Consider the following 18,201-nt stretch of genomic DNA (forward strand, 5'->3'; position numbering starts at 1 on the left):
CACTGTTTTCCAGTCTCAGACAAACTACAAACATGTCCCTCACTTGTCCAGACCGTGGTTGAATTGGTTTGATATTGGATATTGGATATTCGACATTAACACCCATAAAACTTGTGATACATACCACTGATTTTGGTCAACCCACTTGTGATGGGTTCATGGTCATCTAGACTATATATCACAAGACTGTAATTATTATAAAATCATATTATGGGCTGATTTCATGAGGTTTAATGATGGATTCAACACCCATAAAACTTGTGATACATAACACCAATTGTTTTGTGGGTGTTGAATTCATTAAACCTCATTAAATCAGCCCATAATATGATTTTATAATAATTACTCTCTTGTGATATAGTCTAGATGACCATGAACACATCACAAGCAATATGACCAAAATGAGTGGTATGTATCACAAGTTTTATGGGTGTTGAATTCATTAATCCACATTAAATCAGCCCATATATATGATTTTTAAATCAGCCCATATATATGATTTTTAAATCAGCCCATATATATTTAATTTTTTTAAATAAGATTTTTTAATAATTACTGTTTTGTGATATATAGTTTAGATGACCATGAACACATCACAAGTGGTTTGACCAAAATCAGTGGTATGTATCACAAGTTTTATGGGTGTTGAATTCATAATATCCAATATCCAATATCAAACCAATTCAACCGCGGTACAACTTGCTTCTTTTAGGTCTGAACAGACCAAACAAAGACATGCTGGCAAGACCACACACTCCCAAGTTCAGACACCTGGGATCCGATGTAAATATAAGGCGTGTTTGTTTCTTAAAGAACAAAAGTGGTTTGACACTGTTTTCCAGTCTCAGACAAACTACAAACATGTCCCTCACTTGTCCAGACGGGCAGCAAAACATAAAACCATGCATGTATTATTCCTTTTTGGTGGCAGTTTAGGCTTTTCACCTGATAGTTTTGCATAATTTTGAGGTTTCTTTCTTTCTTTTTTCATCATCTCAATCAGATTCCACTTTAATATTCATGTACTTCTTGTATTTTCTTGTGCTCGTCTGAATCAAGTTTCTTTGTGGTCACATCTCCCTTTCTTCCCATTCTGTTTTTATGTGCGACTTTCATCCTATTACATCTTGTATTTGTTCTGTTGCAGAATTTTACACGACTTTTGTGCAGTGTTATGATTGTTTAGATTTTTTTATATCGCAAATTTGTGCCATGGGGCAATTTAAAAAAATAATGTCAATGGTAATCATTAAAATAATACAATATTTAATAGTTTTTTGGGATCCCAGGAATTGCCTGTTATATAAATATACAAATATCCAGTCAAAAAAAATCTAACTATATTGAAAGGAATTACACCTATCATGATTACTGTTCAATAACTATCTTCTGCCAGCAACAGGTGTCAATAAAATCATAACTGCGTGACCCCCCCCCCCCAATACATATGTTGACCTGTCCAGGGTGAACCCCTGCCTCTCGCCTGAAATTAGCTGGGATAGGCTCCAGCAGACCCCCGTGACCCTGCAAAGGATAAAGCGGTTATAGAAAATGGATGGAAGGATGGATATTACACTGACACAAAGCAGTTGTGCCTGCCATATACTATAAATAGGCAGACTGTCATATTGCTTTTTTTAGGAGAACATTTAAAATGCAAATCCAGACAAATGGAAGTCACTTGGATCTGTTTGTGTCATTAGGAAGTGAGTGATTAGGCATGTTGTTTAGTCTGTGTATTTGTGTCTCAGCTGTATATGAACCGATATGTCTCTTTCAAGCATGTCATAACCTGCAGGGCTCCAGGTGCATCAGCAGCTTATTCTGACTGTTTCCTGTCTAAGGGATGACACCTCATGAACTGACTCTCCTGTCTGGTGATGGAAAGTGGCTGCAGCCACGTGCTCAACCCTCAAGCAACACCACCTTTGGTTTTTAGTACAACAGTCTTGGGAGTTTAGTCACTACACGGTGGATACCAGGGTGACATTGTTTTCAAGGGTTTGTTGGTGGGATTGATATTTCATCTTGGGTGACAGTGGCACCAAGTGTTGTCACAAGAATTTGGTTCTTAGTGACTTATGGGAGGATTTGTGAGCATATGTTTGGTGTGTTTGATGGTTGTAGTTGGGTGAAAAGACAAAAAAAAAAACCTTGCATAAAGTGTCCAAGGACTCATGTTGATGCTGCAGGTAGATTTTAGGATGTCATAGTTGACTTGAGTTTTTGCTGTGGGTTTCACGACTTGACTTTGGTTATAAGTGTCTGTTTCGAGTAGTTTGATTGTAACTCGTGTTCTGTGGACACTCCTTTTGATACATGCGTCCTGTATCTTTTTAATACCGTTTGGGATATATGAGCCGGCAGACTGATTTTAATATGCAAAAGAACAACAGGATCAGCGGTTTGGGAAAATGAGTTGTCTTTACACCCCAAACACATGTTCAAATTTGTAGTGTTTGTTTTCTGAATAAGCTGCTGTAGATACCTGTCTTTTAAAAAGAAAACACACTTGGTCTGTGACCTCGTCATATTGCAAAATAGGCTATTAAATTCACCTAAAAGTGTAGACGCTCTGCATTTTTTTAAATGGCAAGAACCTGTGAGGACTGTTTCTGCTGGCAGCCACACACAAGGGTGTTGTTCATCTTTTTTCCCCTTCCTGCAATCTCCACTGATCAATGAATGGAGCCTTTTCTGAGGCTCTCTCTGCCACCATGCAACTCCACCCACTGCTTAATAAAATTCCATGCTAATCAAATAACCTCTTGTCTTTGACTGGCCTGGAGTTCCATGTGTGTCCCAAAGTCATTCTGTATGTCTGGTGAGAGTTGAGACCAGGCCGGCAGCTCTGAGGTAGCTGGGTGTGGGCTCTGCTCTCTTCCCATAAACCAAAATTATGTGGACCGAAGAGTAAAGACTCATGTTTCTGAGGGCTGTGAATCAGGACATTTAACTCATAAAGAAGCCAGCATGCTTGGCTATGAGTCATAGGTTCCATCAGAATGCACAGTTTTAAGCCCTTTAATGGCTATGCTTCTTTACCTGCCATTGCATTCTATTTTAAGTTTAGCACTGTCGGAGTTGTACTTTCTTCTATACATGCTTGGCCTGTGTGGCTTTATGACGATACTGGGGCATATCCCTTGCAGCTTGGGATCTGGTTTAAACTTATCGGTCTATTCTGTTTTCCGAACCCCATTTCGCTTATCTTCACCTTCTAAATAAATCCTACTTGGAGTGAAGAGTACCTTTATCTGAATGCCCCCTACTCAGCCATTGTGCTCTGGGCCCTAGAGTTGTAAAGTGGGATATGTTCATCTGTTATTTTGGAAGAATTGAAATATTCTGAAAACTATTTTGGGTTATCTTGGAGCTTCTTAGGACAGTCTTTGACACTGACATTCGTTAGCATTCCCAGTTTAATCTCAGATTAGGATTTTGAAATCTGCAAAGAGTTACTACAAGAAACAGGCCCATATCCACATTTATGCTCTGGTTGTGTGAGGACTGCATGTATAGTGCATGATAAGTTAGGTACTCTTTAGTTTGAAGTTTTTGAGAATAGTAGGAGATGCAGAAATTGTTAATATCAGTACCAATTTAAAGGGTTCAATCATGCAATGCACTGGGAAAAAAAGCTGAATTTCTCTTGTACGTTATCAAATCAGTCTCGGTGACGTAATATTGCTAAGAGCTAGTGCATACATGTAGAATTATCTGCTTGAATTTGATGGGTTTAAGATATTGCCGTTCAACACTTTACAGTTTTGGCTACTCAAATTTGATTACAGTAAAAAGCACAACATCAGTCTTGTTTGCAAGTTCACAACCAACCAGACTGTGTAGTTGCCTTTAAATACTGCCAAAAAGGGTGCTCAAAATTACTTGTAATTGAAGAATTTTATTGGCATTCCTCCTGTTTTTGTTACATTGTTGATCCGTGCACAGAGAGCTTCAGATCAGCTGAAACACTGGGTTTAAGTCCAGGTTGAAGACACACCTATTTTCAGCTGCATTTGAATAAAGCTCCAAATCTGCACTGGTACGTTAAAAATAATAATAATAAAAAAAAAAGATCTGATTTTAATTATTTTATCTATTGTTCCTATTTCTTTCTTTTTTGCTTAAATTTTAAATCATGCTTTTTATTTATATTTAAATGTCTCTGTGAAACACTTTGAATCACCTTGTTGTTGAATTGTGCTATAGAAATAAACTTGCCTTGCCTGTGAAGGTTCATCTAGAACAAAAGCCAGAGCGTAGTGAATTCCCGTCTTGCCCAAGCCGTGTACCTGTCCTCATTTCAACAACCTTTGCCTTTAGTGGGCAGACCTAACCCTTAAGGTGTTGGTTGTGCTGATAATGCAGTTATGTCTTCTTGGTTATAGATTTATTGACTCGCATGGACATATTTTTTTGTCAGAAGCATGATGAAGTTTTGTCAGTATTCTCATTTTGCATGTGAGGCTGTTGGTGTGTGTTGGATGTTTTTACATTGCTTTTTACTGCTGCTTGGTAAACTTACAGTATAACGTGTCGTGTACTGTTAGTTTTTCAATTTTAAGAGTGATTGAGGTTGGTAGTTATGTTCAATTTGGTTTAATTTTCAGGTTTTACCAGCCCATTTGCCTTCCTCTTTGTCATCTGATCACTCAAATCATTCAAAATCAAAATGCCCTCAAAAATCCTTTTTTGCTTTCTGCAAGAAACAAAACAGTTGTATAATGACTAATCCTTAAAATGCTGCACGGATAATGCCGTTATGTCTTATTAATTATAGGTTTATTGGCAGTGGCACACACAAACACTTCTGACAGGGGTATGATGAGGCTTTGCCACGTGTAAATGCAAACTGTAAGCTATATTTATAGTTAAAAGACAAACGTAAAGTCCAGTGCACTGAATATTAATTTGAAAAACATTTATGATTGTAAGGTTTATAGCCAGCATTTGATCTGCTCCCATTGTCAGAGAGGTTCAGAATTGCCAGTTGTAAACTGCTCACCTCAGCTATTCAGTTATGGTTTAAACAATTGACTGAGCTGTTTGTATATCATTCTCCCCACTGTGTTCAGGTATACTAAAATATTACGATCTTATCTCTAGCTTTATAGCTTTCTGATTTTCATATATCTGTTTTCTTAAATGTCAGAATTCCAGCCACAGGAAATAGAATTCATTTTGGGAATCCACCTTGTGACCTCAACCACGGGTTTTATGTTGTCTTGTCCGTAAAATTAGCCATTTTCACAAATGCAGATGTTAAGGAGAACATCCAGGTAGCTTGGTCTGGACTTTTTCTGCCCTTGTTCCTCACAGATGTACTCCACAGCAAGTGAGCATCCACCATGCAGCTCATGATGCAAAAATTAAAGTTTGGAAATCAGTGTTTCTTTTACAGCATGCTGAGATTTGTGACTGAGGCTCTTTGACTTTTTTTGCGTTTTTCAGTACCACATGTATGAATTAAACATGTATGCCCAATATCATGGAACAAATAGAAGGCGACAAACATGTCGGCAGAAAAGGATATGAAGCAGCAGCGCTATCTGGCATGTGCACTTGCTCAGTCAGAGTAAACTCAGTAAAATCTTGAGCTTGCACAAGCAGCAGTTTTATTATGTTTCATCTCCTGATACAGCAACAAGAGGCAACTTGTCTATCATGTTGTCCATCCTCAACTGTACTTGCCCTTGTGACCATAAAAATGCCAAGCTACCACTTGCCTACATGTACAATGCACAGACTGATTATGATCTAAGGTTGTGAGAAATATTCGGCTTGTATGAAAACAGAGAAAGCAAAAACAACAACTTTTTATGGGGTTTCAGACCATTAAAAAGAGGCCTAATGACACCCATGACCTAAAATTTATAACAGCCAAACCTTTCTGTACATGCATAATATTCCCAAAGCATGCTGCACAGCAGTTGGACCTCGTCTTAAATGGACGGGGACAACGTGCGCTCAGTGTCTTTTTTTCTTTTTTTTTTTTTGTGCAGATTTCTATGCATTCTTCCTATGTTTCACAGTGCCGCCTTTGTTGGCTGGCTGCACTCTATTAAATCATATAGCTGTAAAAGTTTTGCAGTAATTTCCTTAGTACAAGTGCTACATTTCCCAGATTTGTTGAAATGATGTGCCATACACCCGTGTCTTTTAGTGAAGTTCAAGCCCTGTACTTACTTTCTCTTACTAACAAGGCTCTCGATCCATGTTGTGTGGACAGTTGAACCATTGAGTTGATGTTTAATAGGATGGTTATTTGATGGGGTGAGATCAAAATGTGCTAGGAAGCAAAAACAGAAAAGTAGAGTTTGACTTGAGAATTTAGACTTCAGTCAGTGGAAACATGCGAGTGTGCTTCACTTTCGGAGTGAGTGATTTATACTTTCACATGAACGCATCTATGACAGTGATTTTTCTCACTTGGGTCTTGGGAAACTGGAATGCCGATATTCAGCCACCCCTGAGTTCACTGTCACTGCCATTTATACAGTAGAGTTGTTAGATATGCAGTCTTTCTAGGTAAGTGGGATTTCCTGTCAGTAGACGTTACGTGCAGCAGCACTGTCTAAAAGCAGTTTGGACAATATGAATAGTTAAAATAACTAGAGTGCAAATCTCACTAGTGGGTTTCACAGCATACCAAATGAAGTGACGCATACTTGCATATTGGTTTCTCTCAGACTGCCTGAGAGTAAGCAGTGAGGAAGTGATGTGGTATTTCATGCTTTGAATGGCTTCGTTGGTTTGTGTGATCACATTTATGTTTACATGGGCTCAGCCTACTGTGGAACTCCTTTTATTTGCACGAAGAGCTGAATGGCTGTCTGCACAATTGTTCACATGTGGAAAGCATATTGTCTTGACGAGGTGGCAGAAAAGGAAACGAGAATTTGGGCTCCACTTGCACCAGTCCTCATTCCTTGTGCTGGCATGCAGAAAGGGATGATGTGGCTGATTCTCTGATGGAAATTTTAACTCAGACGTTAATGTGTGGAAAAGAGCTGGTGTTTATTTTTCTCCCTGAAAAGTTAAGAAATGAGGGGGGAAAAAAATGCCTTACTTAATGGCATAGTGTGATTTGCACAACCGTGTGTGTGTGTGTGTATGTATATATATATATCTATATATATATAGATATATATATAAAAAATGTGTGTGTGTGTTAAATATGGTGATAGATTTTGATGTCGTACTAGGGATGCGCTGCCGTCTTGGTGGAGAAGCATTAGCATAAACACGATAGCATGATCTTCTACCAGTTCTGGTTTATTTCCTTGTTTTTTGTTGTTATTTTTAAATTGACATTATTGGACTGTCACACAACACAGAATAGACTGTGAACTGCTAATGCCAGTCCCTGTTGCACATGGTGCAGTTAATTATAAGAATGTCTTTGTTTCTAAAGATGTTAATTTCAGGTTGTTTTTTTTATATAATGCCATTTTTGTCAGATTTTCAAAAAGCTATATTGATATGCATTATGAATACACATAACTTACTCTATTTACTCTGTTTGACTTACTGTATCATTTTTTTTTTTTTCCAAATGTGTACCTTTTCCCACTTGTTTCCTTGAAAAGCAGGAACTAATGAGCCCCCTGGAAACTTCAGAGGAGTAAAAAAACATAAGAACAAAAAAAAGCTAAAGCTGCTTTTCAAGGGTCAGTTTAACCTATGAAATAACATTTAATTTCTAATTGCCAAAAAGCTTAGTCATTGATCTTGCACTTTCAGCCTTAATCTTATGAGCCTAGTTTTGAGCTGATTTGGATAGAATGATCCAAATGAGGGCTGCTCACTGTTCAACTAATTCCACTGGGGATGCTGACCAACAAATCACAAAATAGTCTCTAGATTCTGATGACTTTGGTGTGTGTGTGCATAGCAATGTAGAATGAAATTCAAAATGTGTGAACAAGATCTACTTTGTTGTAGGGCTGTTCGATTTTGCCCAAAAATAAAATCTCGATTTTTTTCTCTCAAAATCCGATTTACGATTACGATTATTTTGTGAATTGACAAAAGGCAAAGAAATGATTTCAAATATGCTGTTTTTTTATTGAACATTTGCCCCATTGGGCTTTAAGTGCAAACTTTGCTCTTATTAAACCAAAAATGAATGAATAAAGTGCAAAACTCTGTAAAATAAGTTGGAAAAAAGTTTTAAAAAATATAATAAAATTTAAAGTTTTATCTCTGAAAAAAAAATCAGCAAATCAGCACTTGCAAACATACAGTAAGTTATATTTCCAATTAAATAAAACAAGACATTTTCTAATTAAACTAAACTGGGTCTTTGCATGCTAAATAATAATGCAACCCATGAAGGAGGTAGAGGTGTGTAATGTCACTCATTACATTTGCTGTTCACATTTGCAAGTTTTTTGCAAGGAACACGAGCCGGTCTACCGCATCTGGCTTGAGGGATGCCCGTTGGCATGTTACAACGCCTCCTCCTACACTAAAGAGCCTCTCCGATGGGGCACTTGTCGCTGGTATTGGGAGGTATTTCCATCAATCATTAATATGGTATCAATCAGTAATATGTGTGCAGACAAGGTAAAAAAAAAATCGATTTTACGATTTTCACATTTTAACATCGTTCTAATTACATAATCGCGATTACGATTTAAAATCGATTAATCGAACAGCCCTACTTTGTTGTACATGCAGCCATTTGGGAGGAACGAAGCACAATCTTCAATTATAAGCAATTATACCAAACCAAGCTCTCAGTATACAGCTTCTATTGGAGTTGAGGGAGTGTGTAGCAGTCAGGTGCTGTCAATACAATCCACTTGATTAGTTGCTCATCAACAACTGAAGAGCTGTACAAAAGCAGATGTTTTGGCACTTTGCTGGTCTTCAGCGTTCATTTGTGCTTCAAGACGATACTAGGAGGAAAAACATCATGAGCGATCGTAGAGAAGCAGCTGATGCTGCCCAACAGTTTGAGAAGGTCATTTCCAAACAATTTGGGATCTATTGATCTACAGTGACAAATATTTAGATTTTGTGGTGTAGTGGAGTGCTGATGGTCTGGGCTGTCTTTTGTGGCCACATGACCCAGTTACTTTTTAGTTATTGAGTCAACAATTACTCTGTATTAGGGGTATAACGGTACACGCATTTGTACTGGACCATTTTGGTACAGGGCTGTTGGTACGGTGCAGATGTGTACCGATGTGTACCGATCCAAATAAAATGTAGCTAGTTAACAGGCTTGTTTTGCGTGCAGAGCATGCTTCAAATCCGAATTCCCATGCAGACATTTTAAGTGCAGACTGGAAGTTTGTAGTCAGCATCGGACTCCCACATGAGTTTTTTTCAAGGCTGATACAAACAAGAAGCCGGAGCTTGAAGACCCTCCCTTATCTTTAAGGTCTCCTGTTTGGGAACACTTCAGACAAAGACAAGTAGATAAGACGAGAGCAGTGTGCCGACATTGTTCAACAGCGATCGGGCATGTTTCTGGCAACACGTCAAACCTCCTAACGCATTTGAAACAGAACCATGCAAATGTGAATATCGTTGCTGCAAGGACAGAAACCAGCACCGTGTCAACGCAGCTACCTTTGTGCATTTAAGCAGGCTTTTTCCAGTAATTCAGATTAGGCTAAAGCAATAACTAATGCCACTGGTATAATATCTGCGGCCATACTCGGTTGTTGAGAATGCAGGATTTATTGGAGGACTTGGTAATAGATTTAAGCAGTATTCTATTTTTTATTCCTATTTTTATATATATATATATATATATATATATATATATATATATATATATATATATATATATATATATTTAATGTTTCATTTTTATAAGAAAATTTATAAACTGTTTTCAAAAGTTGAAAATTAAATTAGCAATTTTTGTGTTTTGAGTGTTTTTTCCCTTACTGTACCGAAAATGAACCAAACCGTGACCTCAAGACCGAGGTATGCACCGATTATCAAATTTTATTTCCGTTCCCTTTCCCCCGACGACATCACGGAAAAAAGAGTGTCAGAATAATGTAATATTAACAGGAACACAAAAAATATACATGGGAGATACCTGGTGATAAAGATAGAATATACACAAACTAAAAAACTAAAGTTCCACCTGACGAGAACCGTTGTACTTTAGGTTAAGCATCAATCATTTGGGGGAATTATTATTAATCGATCAAATCACCCATTGTTACATATAATTTAAAAGAAATTGTCTGTCCAACATCTGAAGTTTGTCTAAAATTAAGTTATCCAAAATGAGTTTTTAGAAAGTTGAAGCCCACACATTAATTGCAGTGAAGTGACAAAGAGTGTCTCCTTTAGAACAGCATGAAAAATACAGAAAATTGGTTATGGCAAGATATTCGTGCTAATGGTGGACCTACAAAAATAAATGTCCTATTATGCCCTTTTAAAGGCCCTATGATTTTCCATTATGTCTCGCTACATAAATCCACACACTTAAAATACATTTATAAACTGGTTTATGTGATAGTCAATTGCATTTCATTAGACTGATGAATGTAATGACACAAAATTAGTCATCAATTTAGATTATGCAATACTTGAGAGCAGAGAATGAATTGCTGAAACACAGTATGCCTGGGAGGATGTTGATGGTACTTCATGGAAGTGTACAAGGATGCACTAATGCAGTCTTAGATTTGCATATACACAGTTCCTTTCCAACCAAAACACACATTTTTACTTTTAATTTCCTTGTTAGTTTAATTTTCTGGAAACCTAATACAAAATAGTGTTTTGAGCTGATTCAAATCCCATATTTAACCTTGCAGGTCCATGGTTTGATGACCACCTCCTTGTTTACGTGCACACACTGAACCCCCAGTGTTTACTGGGTTAAGCACAAGGCTAACAGCTCTGATCTGTTAAAAAAAAGTTAGTGGACTTATTTACTGCCTGCCATTCTTGGCAAGAAGAAAATGCCTCTCTTCTTTCATATTTTTGCTTTTTTAATTAAATAAGCTATTCAGCAATAAAACTGCTGATGTCTCATTCATGTCACATAGTGAATTTTTCTCACAGATCTGCTTGCTGTCATGCACTCTGGACTTTTCTGTGTTTTTTCCTTTATTTGTTCTCCCATAGACCATCCAGCTGCATATGTGCCAGTCCTTCACTTCCTTCACTTCTCCATCATAGTGGTTAAAACTAGTGCTAATTGAAAGTAAGATACACTAAGTGACTCTCTATTTGTGATAGACCCCCCCCACCCCCCCTCCCTTCACTTTTTGTTGAGAACTTGTTTGGCTACATACCTAAAATAGCTCTCTGACGTGTACAGTCCTGTTAAGGAATGCTACTGTGGCTGTCCAGAGTTCTCTGTGGCAGGAAGTTATGCAAACGTGCATTGCTGCGCACAGAGCCTTGTGATTTAGGTCCTGAAAGACTTGAGTCTTTAGTGTTGTTTTTTTTTTTTCTTTCCTCCCCAGTGTAGGCTGCCTGGATACTGGATGGCCAACAAAGTCCATTTTTTTTCCCTTCTCAGGATATGCTCTGTCTTATGTACGAACATTTTCTTCAACATTGACTCCTGAAGTCATGAGCTGAGCTACAGATGGCTCTTTGTGTTGATGGTAATCATCATTTATCCTACGTTTAGCCTCCGAGTTTATGTTTGTTGCTTTTATTCTTACTACCAACCACGTATCATATTTCTCCATTTGCCCCACCCACCTCCATTTCCCACCCTTTTTTCCCCACAGGCCCTGCAGGGCACTTGTTGCTGTTATGTCTCATGCAAAGGGGTGTGGCCCTGACCTCCACTGTTCAGCAGGAGCAGCAAAGTTACTTAAGAGGATTCCTTGCATTGTCTGAGCTGCTGAGTTGCTCTGTCATCAGGGCATTGCTCAGAGCTGCAAAAAAAAAAGTAATAATAATAATGCTGGAATGACAAAATTCTTCCCATGATAGTGAGTTCATGGATTATTTCTTATTTAAGCAATGGAAAAGTATTGAAATGTAAAATGTACCTTTAACCTTCAAAAATAACTTTTTTTTAAGATGACCTCTGACAGAATCATAATTTGCTTCTTTTGTACATCTGGCTTGCACCTGCTGAAAAGGTACTACAGCACTATGTTGAAGTGTTCGTGTGTCTGTTTTGGTTCAGCTCTCTGGATTATGGCAGATTAGATTAAACCTTGCCAGTGGCACTTACACTCCTTGCAAGCCTGAGATGAGATTGCTTCAATACGTGTTTAAGACTTCTGGAATTCCAGCATTGTAACACATGTAATTTACATTTAGATCTATGTTTTGAACTTTATAGCCTGTGTCTGGCATGGGATATATAACACCACAGGCTTCTTGTATATGGTAAAGAGGCTGTACTATGTCTCAGACATGGATCCCATTTACATTAACAATCCTCGTGACTGTGACGAAGCACATGGCCAGTATTCACCATTCACACAGGACTGGGCTGTACATCAGCTAGGGTTTGATGCTGTTGTCCCTATGTTTCTTAGGACTGCATATTTGCCAACGGTTCATATTGCACTCGCAACCAGGACGCACTGTTGAACATACCAACAGTGGATGGAAGCAATTAAATATGGCTTTGCAGCATATTTAAGCTTGTTGATCAGCAGTTGTGATAAGACTCCATATCTCCTTCACACAAGAGTTTTGTTGTAGACAGATCAATGAGCACAGTTGTTAACCCTGTAAATTGTTACCTTTTAATTTCACAGTGATTCACTTCACTTGGTTGCACTGCTGCTGCTTTGCTCCTTGCTGTGCACATGTAAGAGTGGAGAAGCTTTGGCTCCAGCTGAACCTGAAGGACAGTCGAGGACCGTCTGCATAGTTTTTTCCATTATGCTGAGCTACTGTGAAAGTTTGCTCAAGTGCTGCATTTAATAATAGCTGATAAACCCATGATGAGGGAAAGTTTAAAAAGCACTATTATATTATGTCCTAGAATGGCTCCGCATTAGCTTGGGTCACGTTTTGCCTTTCTTTGCAACATCTTCACATTTTCTGCTCGACTTTTTTTGTTTTTGCTAAATAAAACATGACATTTTCAAAGGCATTTTGGATGGTTTGCTTCTGAAAAGATATCTGCTGCTAATTCTGGCACTTTAAAATCTGTTATGATGAGTAACCATGACAACAGGAAAGTGGCTTACATATGGGAACAACTGATTTAGCTTTCCAAATCCCAAGTAAAGCCAAGAAAAAGACTCTAAATCCAGGCAACTTGAAGTGGAGATATTTTGGAGTGTTGAACGCACAGGTCGAATATTTCTATTTGTGTTCCATTAAGACATGGGTGCATGGCACGTGGATGTGGAGAAGTTGATGGGGAAGTTTGAACAGTGTAACTTACACAGATTCAGCTGCATGCAAGGAATCTATAAAGTAAATAAAGGCGTTGCGCTCCTCCAGCTGGAAGTGTCCGGATCCTCCTCACCAGCTGGAAGTGTCCGGGTCTTCTTCACCAGATGCTCTTCATTTGTGAGCGGGTTTTAACTATGAGAACTGCTCGTCCCTGTAGCGAAGCGTGGCTCTGTCCTTACGACTATGGTCAGCACACGTACAACATGTCCGAAAGTTGTTAAATTCTCACTCTGTTAAGGTATAGGTGGTATAGCACTTGCATACATCACCGGTCTCTCCTTTGTCACACATTTTGGTCTACCTTGGGAGGTGGAAAAATGAGGTGTTCAGATTTTATGCCATTCTGGAAAGCAGCTCTTACATACAGGCACCGTGACCAGCAAGTATGAAAGCACCTTAAGAGAGTTCACCTGTTACCTGCCAATGCTGCAGACGAGAGCGTCTCAGTTGTTGCCAAGCGACAAAAACACCCTATTGTTTTCAAGGTATCTCTGGAGAATTCAAATAAGCCTCTGATGTAGCTGCATTTCAACAGTTTGACTTACAATTGAAATAAATAAATAAAGAATAAAAAATTCTTTATACTAGTAATTTTCGTTTGAGGATAGATAAAGTATGATATTAATAATTATTAAGGGATGGAAAAGCAAGCTTAACCTACTCTGACTTGAAAGTACCCCTTAGTGTAGCAGAATCAAGTTCATAATGTTATGTTTAAAGCAAGACCAATTAAGTATTAGGAGGTCCATCCAAGTAAGTTTGCCTTTTGCAAGTTTTTATGGAAAAGCGACATGCACAGTCACGTTCAGGAGTGCATGTCTGAAAGAAGACTATTTGATATAATGGCACTTTAATTCTAACACCCTTGCTTTGAACTGAAATAATGGTATTCTAATTGTGAGAGCGATACTGAGGTGAGTAAGGAGCTGTGCTGGGAGACGCCTCTGTAACTGTCAGAGGTGTTGTAGAATTGTGAAAAGTGGCTCATTTTGGCAAGATGGCTTTTCTTTTTCACTATTGCCTTTATTTTCAGATAATTTTATTATCATAGCTGCTATCATTTGTAGTTGTGGTGGGAAGTTTAGTTTTAAGCATTCAGTTAACCTAAAGTTTCTGAAATTATATTGACACTAGTTTTTACAGGCTTCAACTTGATATAGATACATTACCTCTGTAGCTGCTTTTCATAACTGAAAAACAGAGAAGCCCTCCTTGTCATACGTTACGTTTGCATAATGGCTTTAAGGTTTCTTAGGTGTGAAGCTCATTAATTCATATCAGTAATAATCTGAGGCCTCCTGACATAAGGCAAATCCTCTTTGCCCACCCAGTAGTGTATGTTTGTGTGTGGACCTTAATATTTTGCTTTTAGACATTAAATCAGTTCATTTTCCAGATTGCAACGTTTAGCGCTTTCACACATAAAACGTATCTAACACGTAAGCAACACAGCAGGAGTGGGGAAATGCGATGGCTGTTTAAATACTGAAAAATGTATGCTAGCCAACATTCAGACTCATCTTTCCTAAACAGGATGTTTAAGAACCTCTAGCCATGTCTTCATTCTGAAGCTGGCTGGCTTTCACCTCTTTCTTCGTCGCTGATTGTATATCCTGACTACTTAAAGAGCCGCAGGACTATGAGAGTTTGGATCCGGAGCAGGGTAGCAGGTCCTGATTGATCTGAAATTGCACATGGTAAAATATGTCTACTCCTCTTGCCCACTGCTATTCCGCTCCTGAATGGAGAGATTGAGATAGATCCCTTTACTCCAATGATAACCAGGACATGCACCATTCCCCCAGTGCAGATTCGCAGCTCTTCCCGCAGCAGAACGTCCTGAATGTCTCTTACTGCTTCTTAAGTAATTATGATCACTGATGTCATCATTTCTTTGTTGATTTTTCAGTTTATTAATCATTATTGACCTACTTCTGTAGATGCCTTTTGTGGAGTGTTTCAACTGCTTACTGTAAATGAGAATCCCTAATCTGCACGGAAATTTCTTCCTTGGCACAAGCAGCCATCACTTCCTTGGTTTTTCTTTTTTCGTTTTTTTTCTCTCCTCATTCCAGTTTACTTTCATCTCTTTATCTGAATGTGTTCTTGAATGAGTGCTCTGAATTTGTGTGCGATTGCATCTTCATTCTCAGTTGAAGCTGGCTTTCTGCTTCTGACTCCTGTGTACCTGACTGCGTATTCAAACTGCTCACAAGTGTTGTGGGATTCGCTGACATTTGAAACTTCACATAATAAAACTTCCACACTTCCCTCTCATCACGCCTACTTCAGACACGGTGACCATTGACGTCATGACTCCTATTTCTTTATTTGATTTAAGTCTATTAATCACTTGCGATTTGCTTCCGTGGACACCTTTTGTGGAAACTTTTTAAGATTTTTTTTTCACAGTTGACCACATCTCATACATACAGTACCATTAATCTGGTGGCAAGTTTTGTCCCCTGCATAAGCAGCCAGCACTTCCTCTATTTCCTGATCATTCCAGTTTCCTGATATTTCTTCCTTCAAACTTAGCATGTTCTTAAGAGTACCAATACTGATGGATTTTGTTCTGATATATCCATGACATCTCACACAGCAACTGCGTCGTCATTCTCAACACAATAAACCATCTTCTTCGCTTCAGGCTCAACATGCCTTAAAAGATTTTTATCATAGCAGCAACTTTTTCGTTGTGAGCCATGCATGTTTTAACATTTTGGAGCTATATTGGTGCCTTCTCGTGTGAAAGGTTTAATATTATTTTCTGTCTTCAGTTCAAGTCTTCATTGCTCGAGCCAGATTCCGTCTCTTGGCTGACTCTTATCAAAAGATAAAAGGAGGGAAAGAACATGCAATAAAAGATTTGAGATTTTCTTTCTTTTAAAACATTTTATTGCCTGCATGCATTGTTTTTATGAAAAAATAAACAAAAATGTGACTAGTATAAACATTTAATTGTAATTATAGATTTTCTGATACCTATTCTTTTCCTTACCGATACTGATTCTAATACCTAAGGTTTTGGTTTCGTCTGATACTGAGTACTCTTCTGATATTTGTGTAATTTTCTGTTTTTGTTTTTTTACCATACTACTTTCTTCTTCCTTTTCTTTCCTCAATTAATATCAGATCAAGAATACTTTGGGTTGTGTTTCTGAACTGGGAACCGACCATAGCTACAGGTGTTTAATTACTTGGTGAACATTGTCAATGACCAACAGGGGCTAGTCATTCAGGACAAGGAATTCCACACTTTTGCCCGTTACTCTCGTTTTTGTCTGGAAACCACTGCCTTGCATAAGAAGCATGTCACAGTTTTCCTAGTAGGATTTTCCTACATAAAATAATGTAATAAGAAGCACGTCACAGTTTTCCTAGTAGGAATTTCCTACTTAAACTAATGCAATATATGGTATCAGATGGAGCACAGGCACCGATACCAGTACCCTTATTTTTGCAAGTATCTGTAAGTATTAATTCTTGTAAATCCATCAAGGAATGGTTGCAAAAGAATTTAAACACATTTTTTTTTTGCAGTGATGCAAAACTCTCTTCCACATATTGGTTTTAATATAAAGTTAACTGTTGGCTTATTGTAAGAATCTTTGCTCAAAGCTCTTACCATGCAGCTGCAAAGCTTGACAGGACATGGTTTGCTTCTTACGTGTTTTCTGTGATGTTGAATCAGTAGAGACAATATAGCTTTGCTTTCCTGTTTGTTAACCCCGTTGTTCATCTTCTTCTTCCAGGATGGCTTGGATGCTCTGGTATATGACCTTGACTTCCCTGCCTTAAGGAAAAACAAGAGCATTGACAACTTTTTGAATAGATGTAAGTACCTTGCCTCATACTTTCCTTCATAAGGACTCCTTCAACAATAATGGCCCATTTGTGTTTGCACAGCCCAGTTACATATGGGCTTTAAGTCTAGGCTCAGCAAAAAAAGGCTGTTTTTGGGTCACTGCTGCCATGTATGCTTGGACATAATGGGGGTCTGCTGCATAGTGTCCCCAACAAAGGGGCTTTCATAAATGGCTGGTGACCCACATGATGCATATCGAGGTTGCACTCCCTTTTTCACAGTGCCCTCAAACTGTGAAACCCTCATAACTGATTTGGGTGTAACAAAAATACAAATCACACTCTGATTGTGAGGCTAAATATGTCTCAAATGTAGTTTGACTACCCAGTTCTCTGAAACAGCATATATAGGAAATGGCACATCTTATATTATGTTGCAGAAATTAGAAATTATCGAGTTGTAGAATGTCTAGAATTCAATGTATTCAACCTATAATTTAATCAAAATACGCAAGTCCTGTATGCAAATTCTTGCTGTTCATCTTTACCCAACTCCTGCAGCGAAGCACATCATCCCTTATTATTTTTAATTTAATTACCGGCTTTCACTGGTGGAATACAAATGAATTATACCTTGCATGCACTATACACATTTAATGTTGGATGAAAGATAAGTTTCACATCTTAGAATCAACCAAAGCTACTGTAAACCCCTGGGCAACTAACTGCCATTACACATCCTTTCAATTACTCTTGGTCATGTCCTTTTGTGTAAAGCATTGATGGATATGGACTAATGGATTAGCTATATTCCAAGGCACTGGTCTGCAGAAGCACGAGTTGCCTGAAGGGCTCTGTACTCTATATTCTCTTCATGCATTGTGCTTTAAACCACAGTCAAATCAAATGATTGTTCTGTGAATGCAGAGACCTACTGAAAATGTTCCTGCACATGCAAACAAACAAAAAGTCGCATAAAACATGGTTAACATTTCTTTATGGTTGTCTTTTTAAGTAGGATTTATG

At 38.2% G+C, this 18,201-nt stretch overlaps 1 protein-coding gene across 2 annotated transcripts in view; it reads left to right on the forward strand.

Annotated features, from left to right (window-relative positions):
• Positions 1 to 18,201, forward strand: part of rock1 (Rho-associated, coiled-coil containing protein kinase 1) — a 38,115-nt gene that overhangs the window by 1,041 nt on the left and 18,873 nt on the right. For both annotated transcript variants that reach the window (XM_061732416.1, XM_061732417.1), the window contains exon 2: positions 17,124 to 17,205. In XM_061732416.1, the coding sequence (XP_061588400.1) occupies positions 17,124 to 17,205 (82 nt within the window). The remainder of the gene's footprint in view (positions 1 to 17,123; positions 17,206 to 18,201) is intronic.

Source organism: Cololabis saira, chromosome 10, assembly GCF_033807715.1.
Source record: "Cololabis saira isolate AMF1-May2022 chromosome 10, fColSai1.1, whole genome shotgun sequence".
In the NCBI taxonomy this organism is placed as follows: Eukaryota; Metazoa; Chordata; class Actinopteri; order Beloniformes; family Belonidae; genus Cololabis; species Cololabis saira.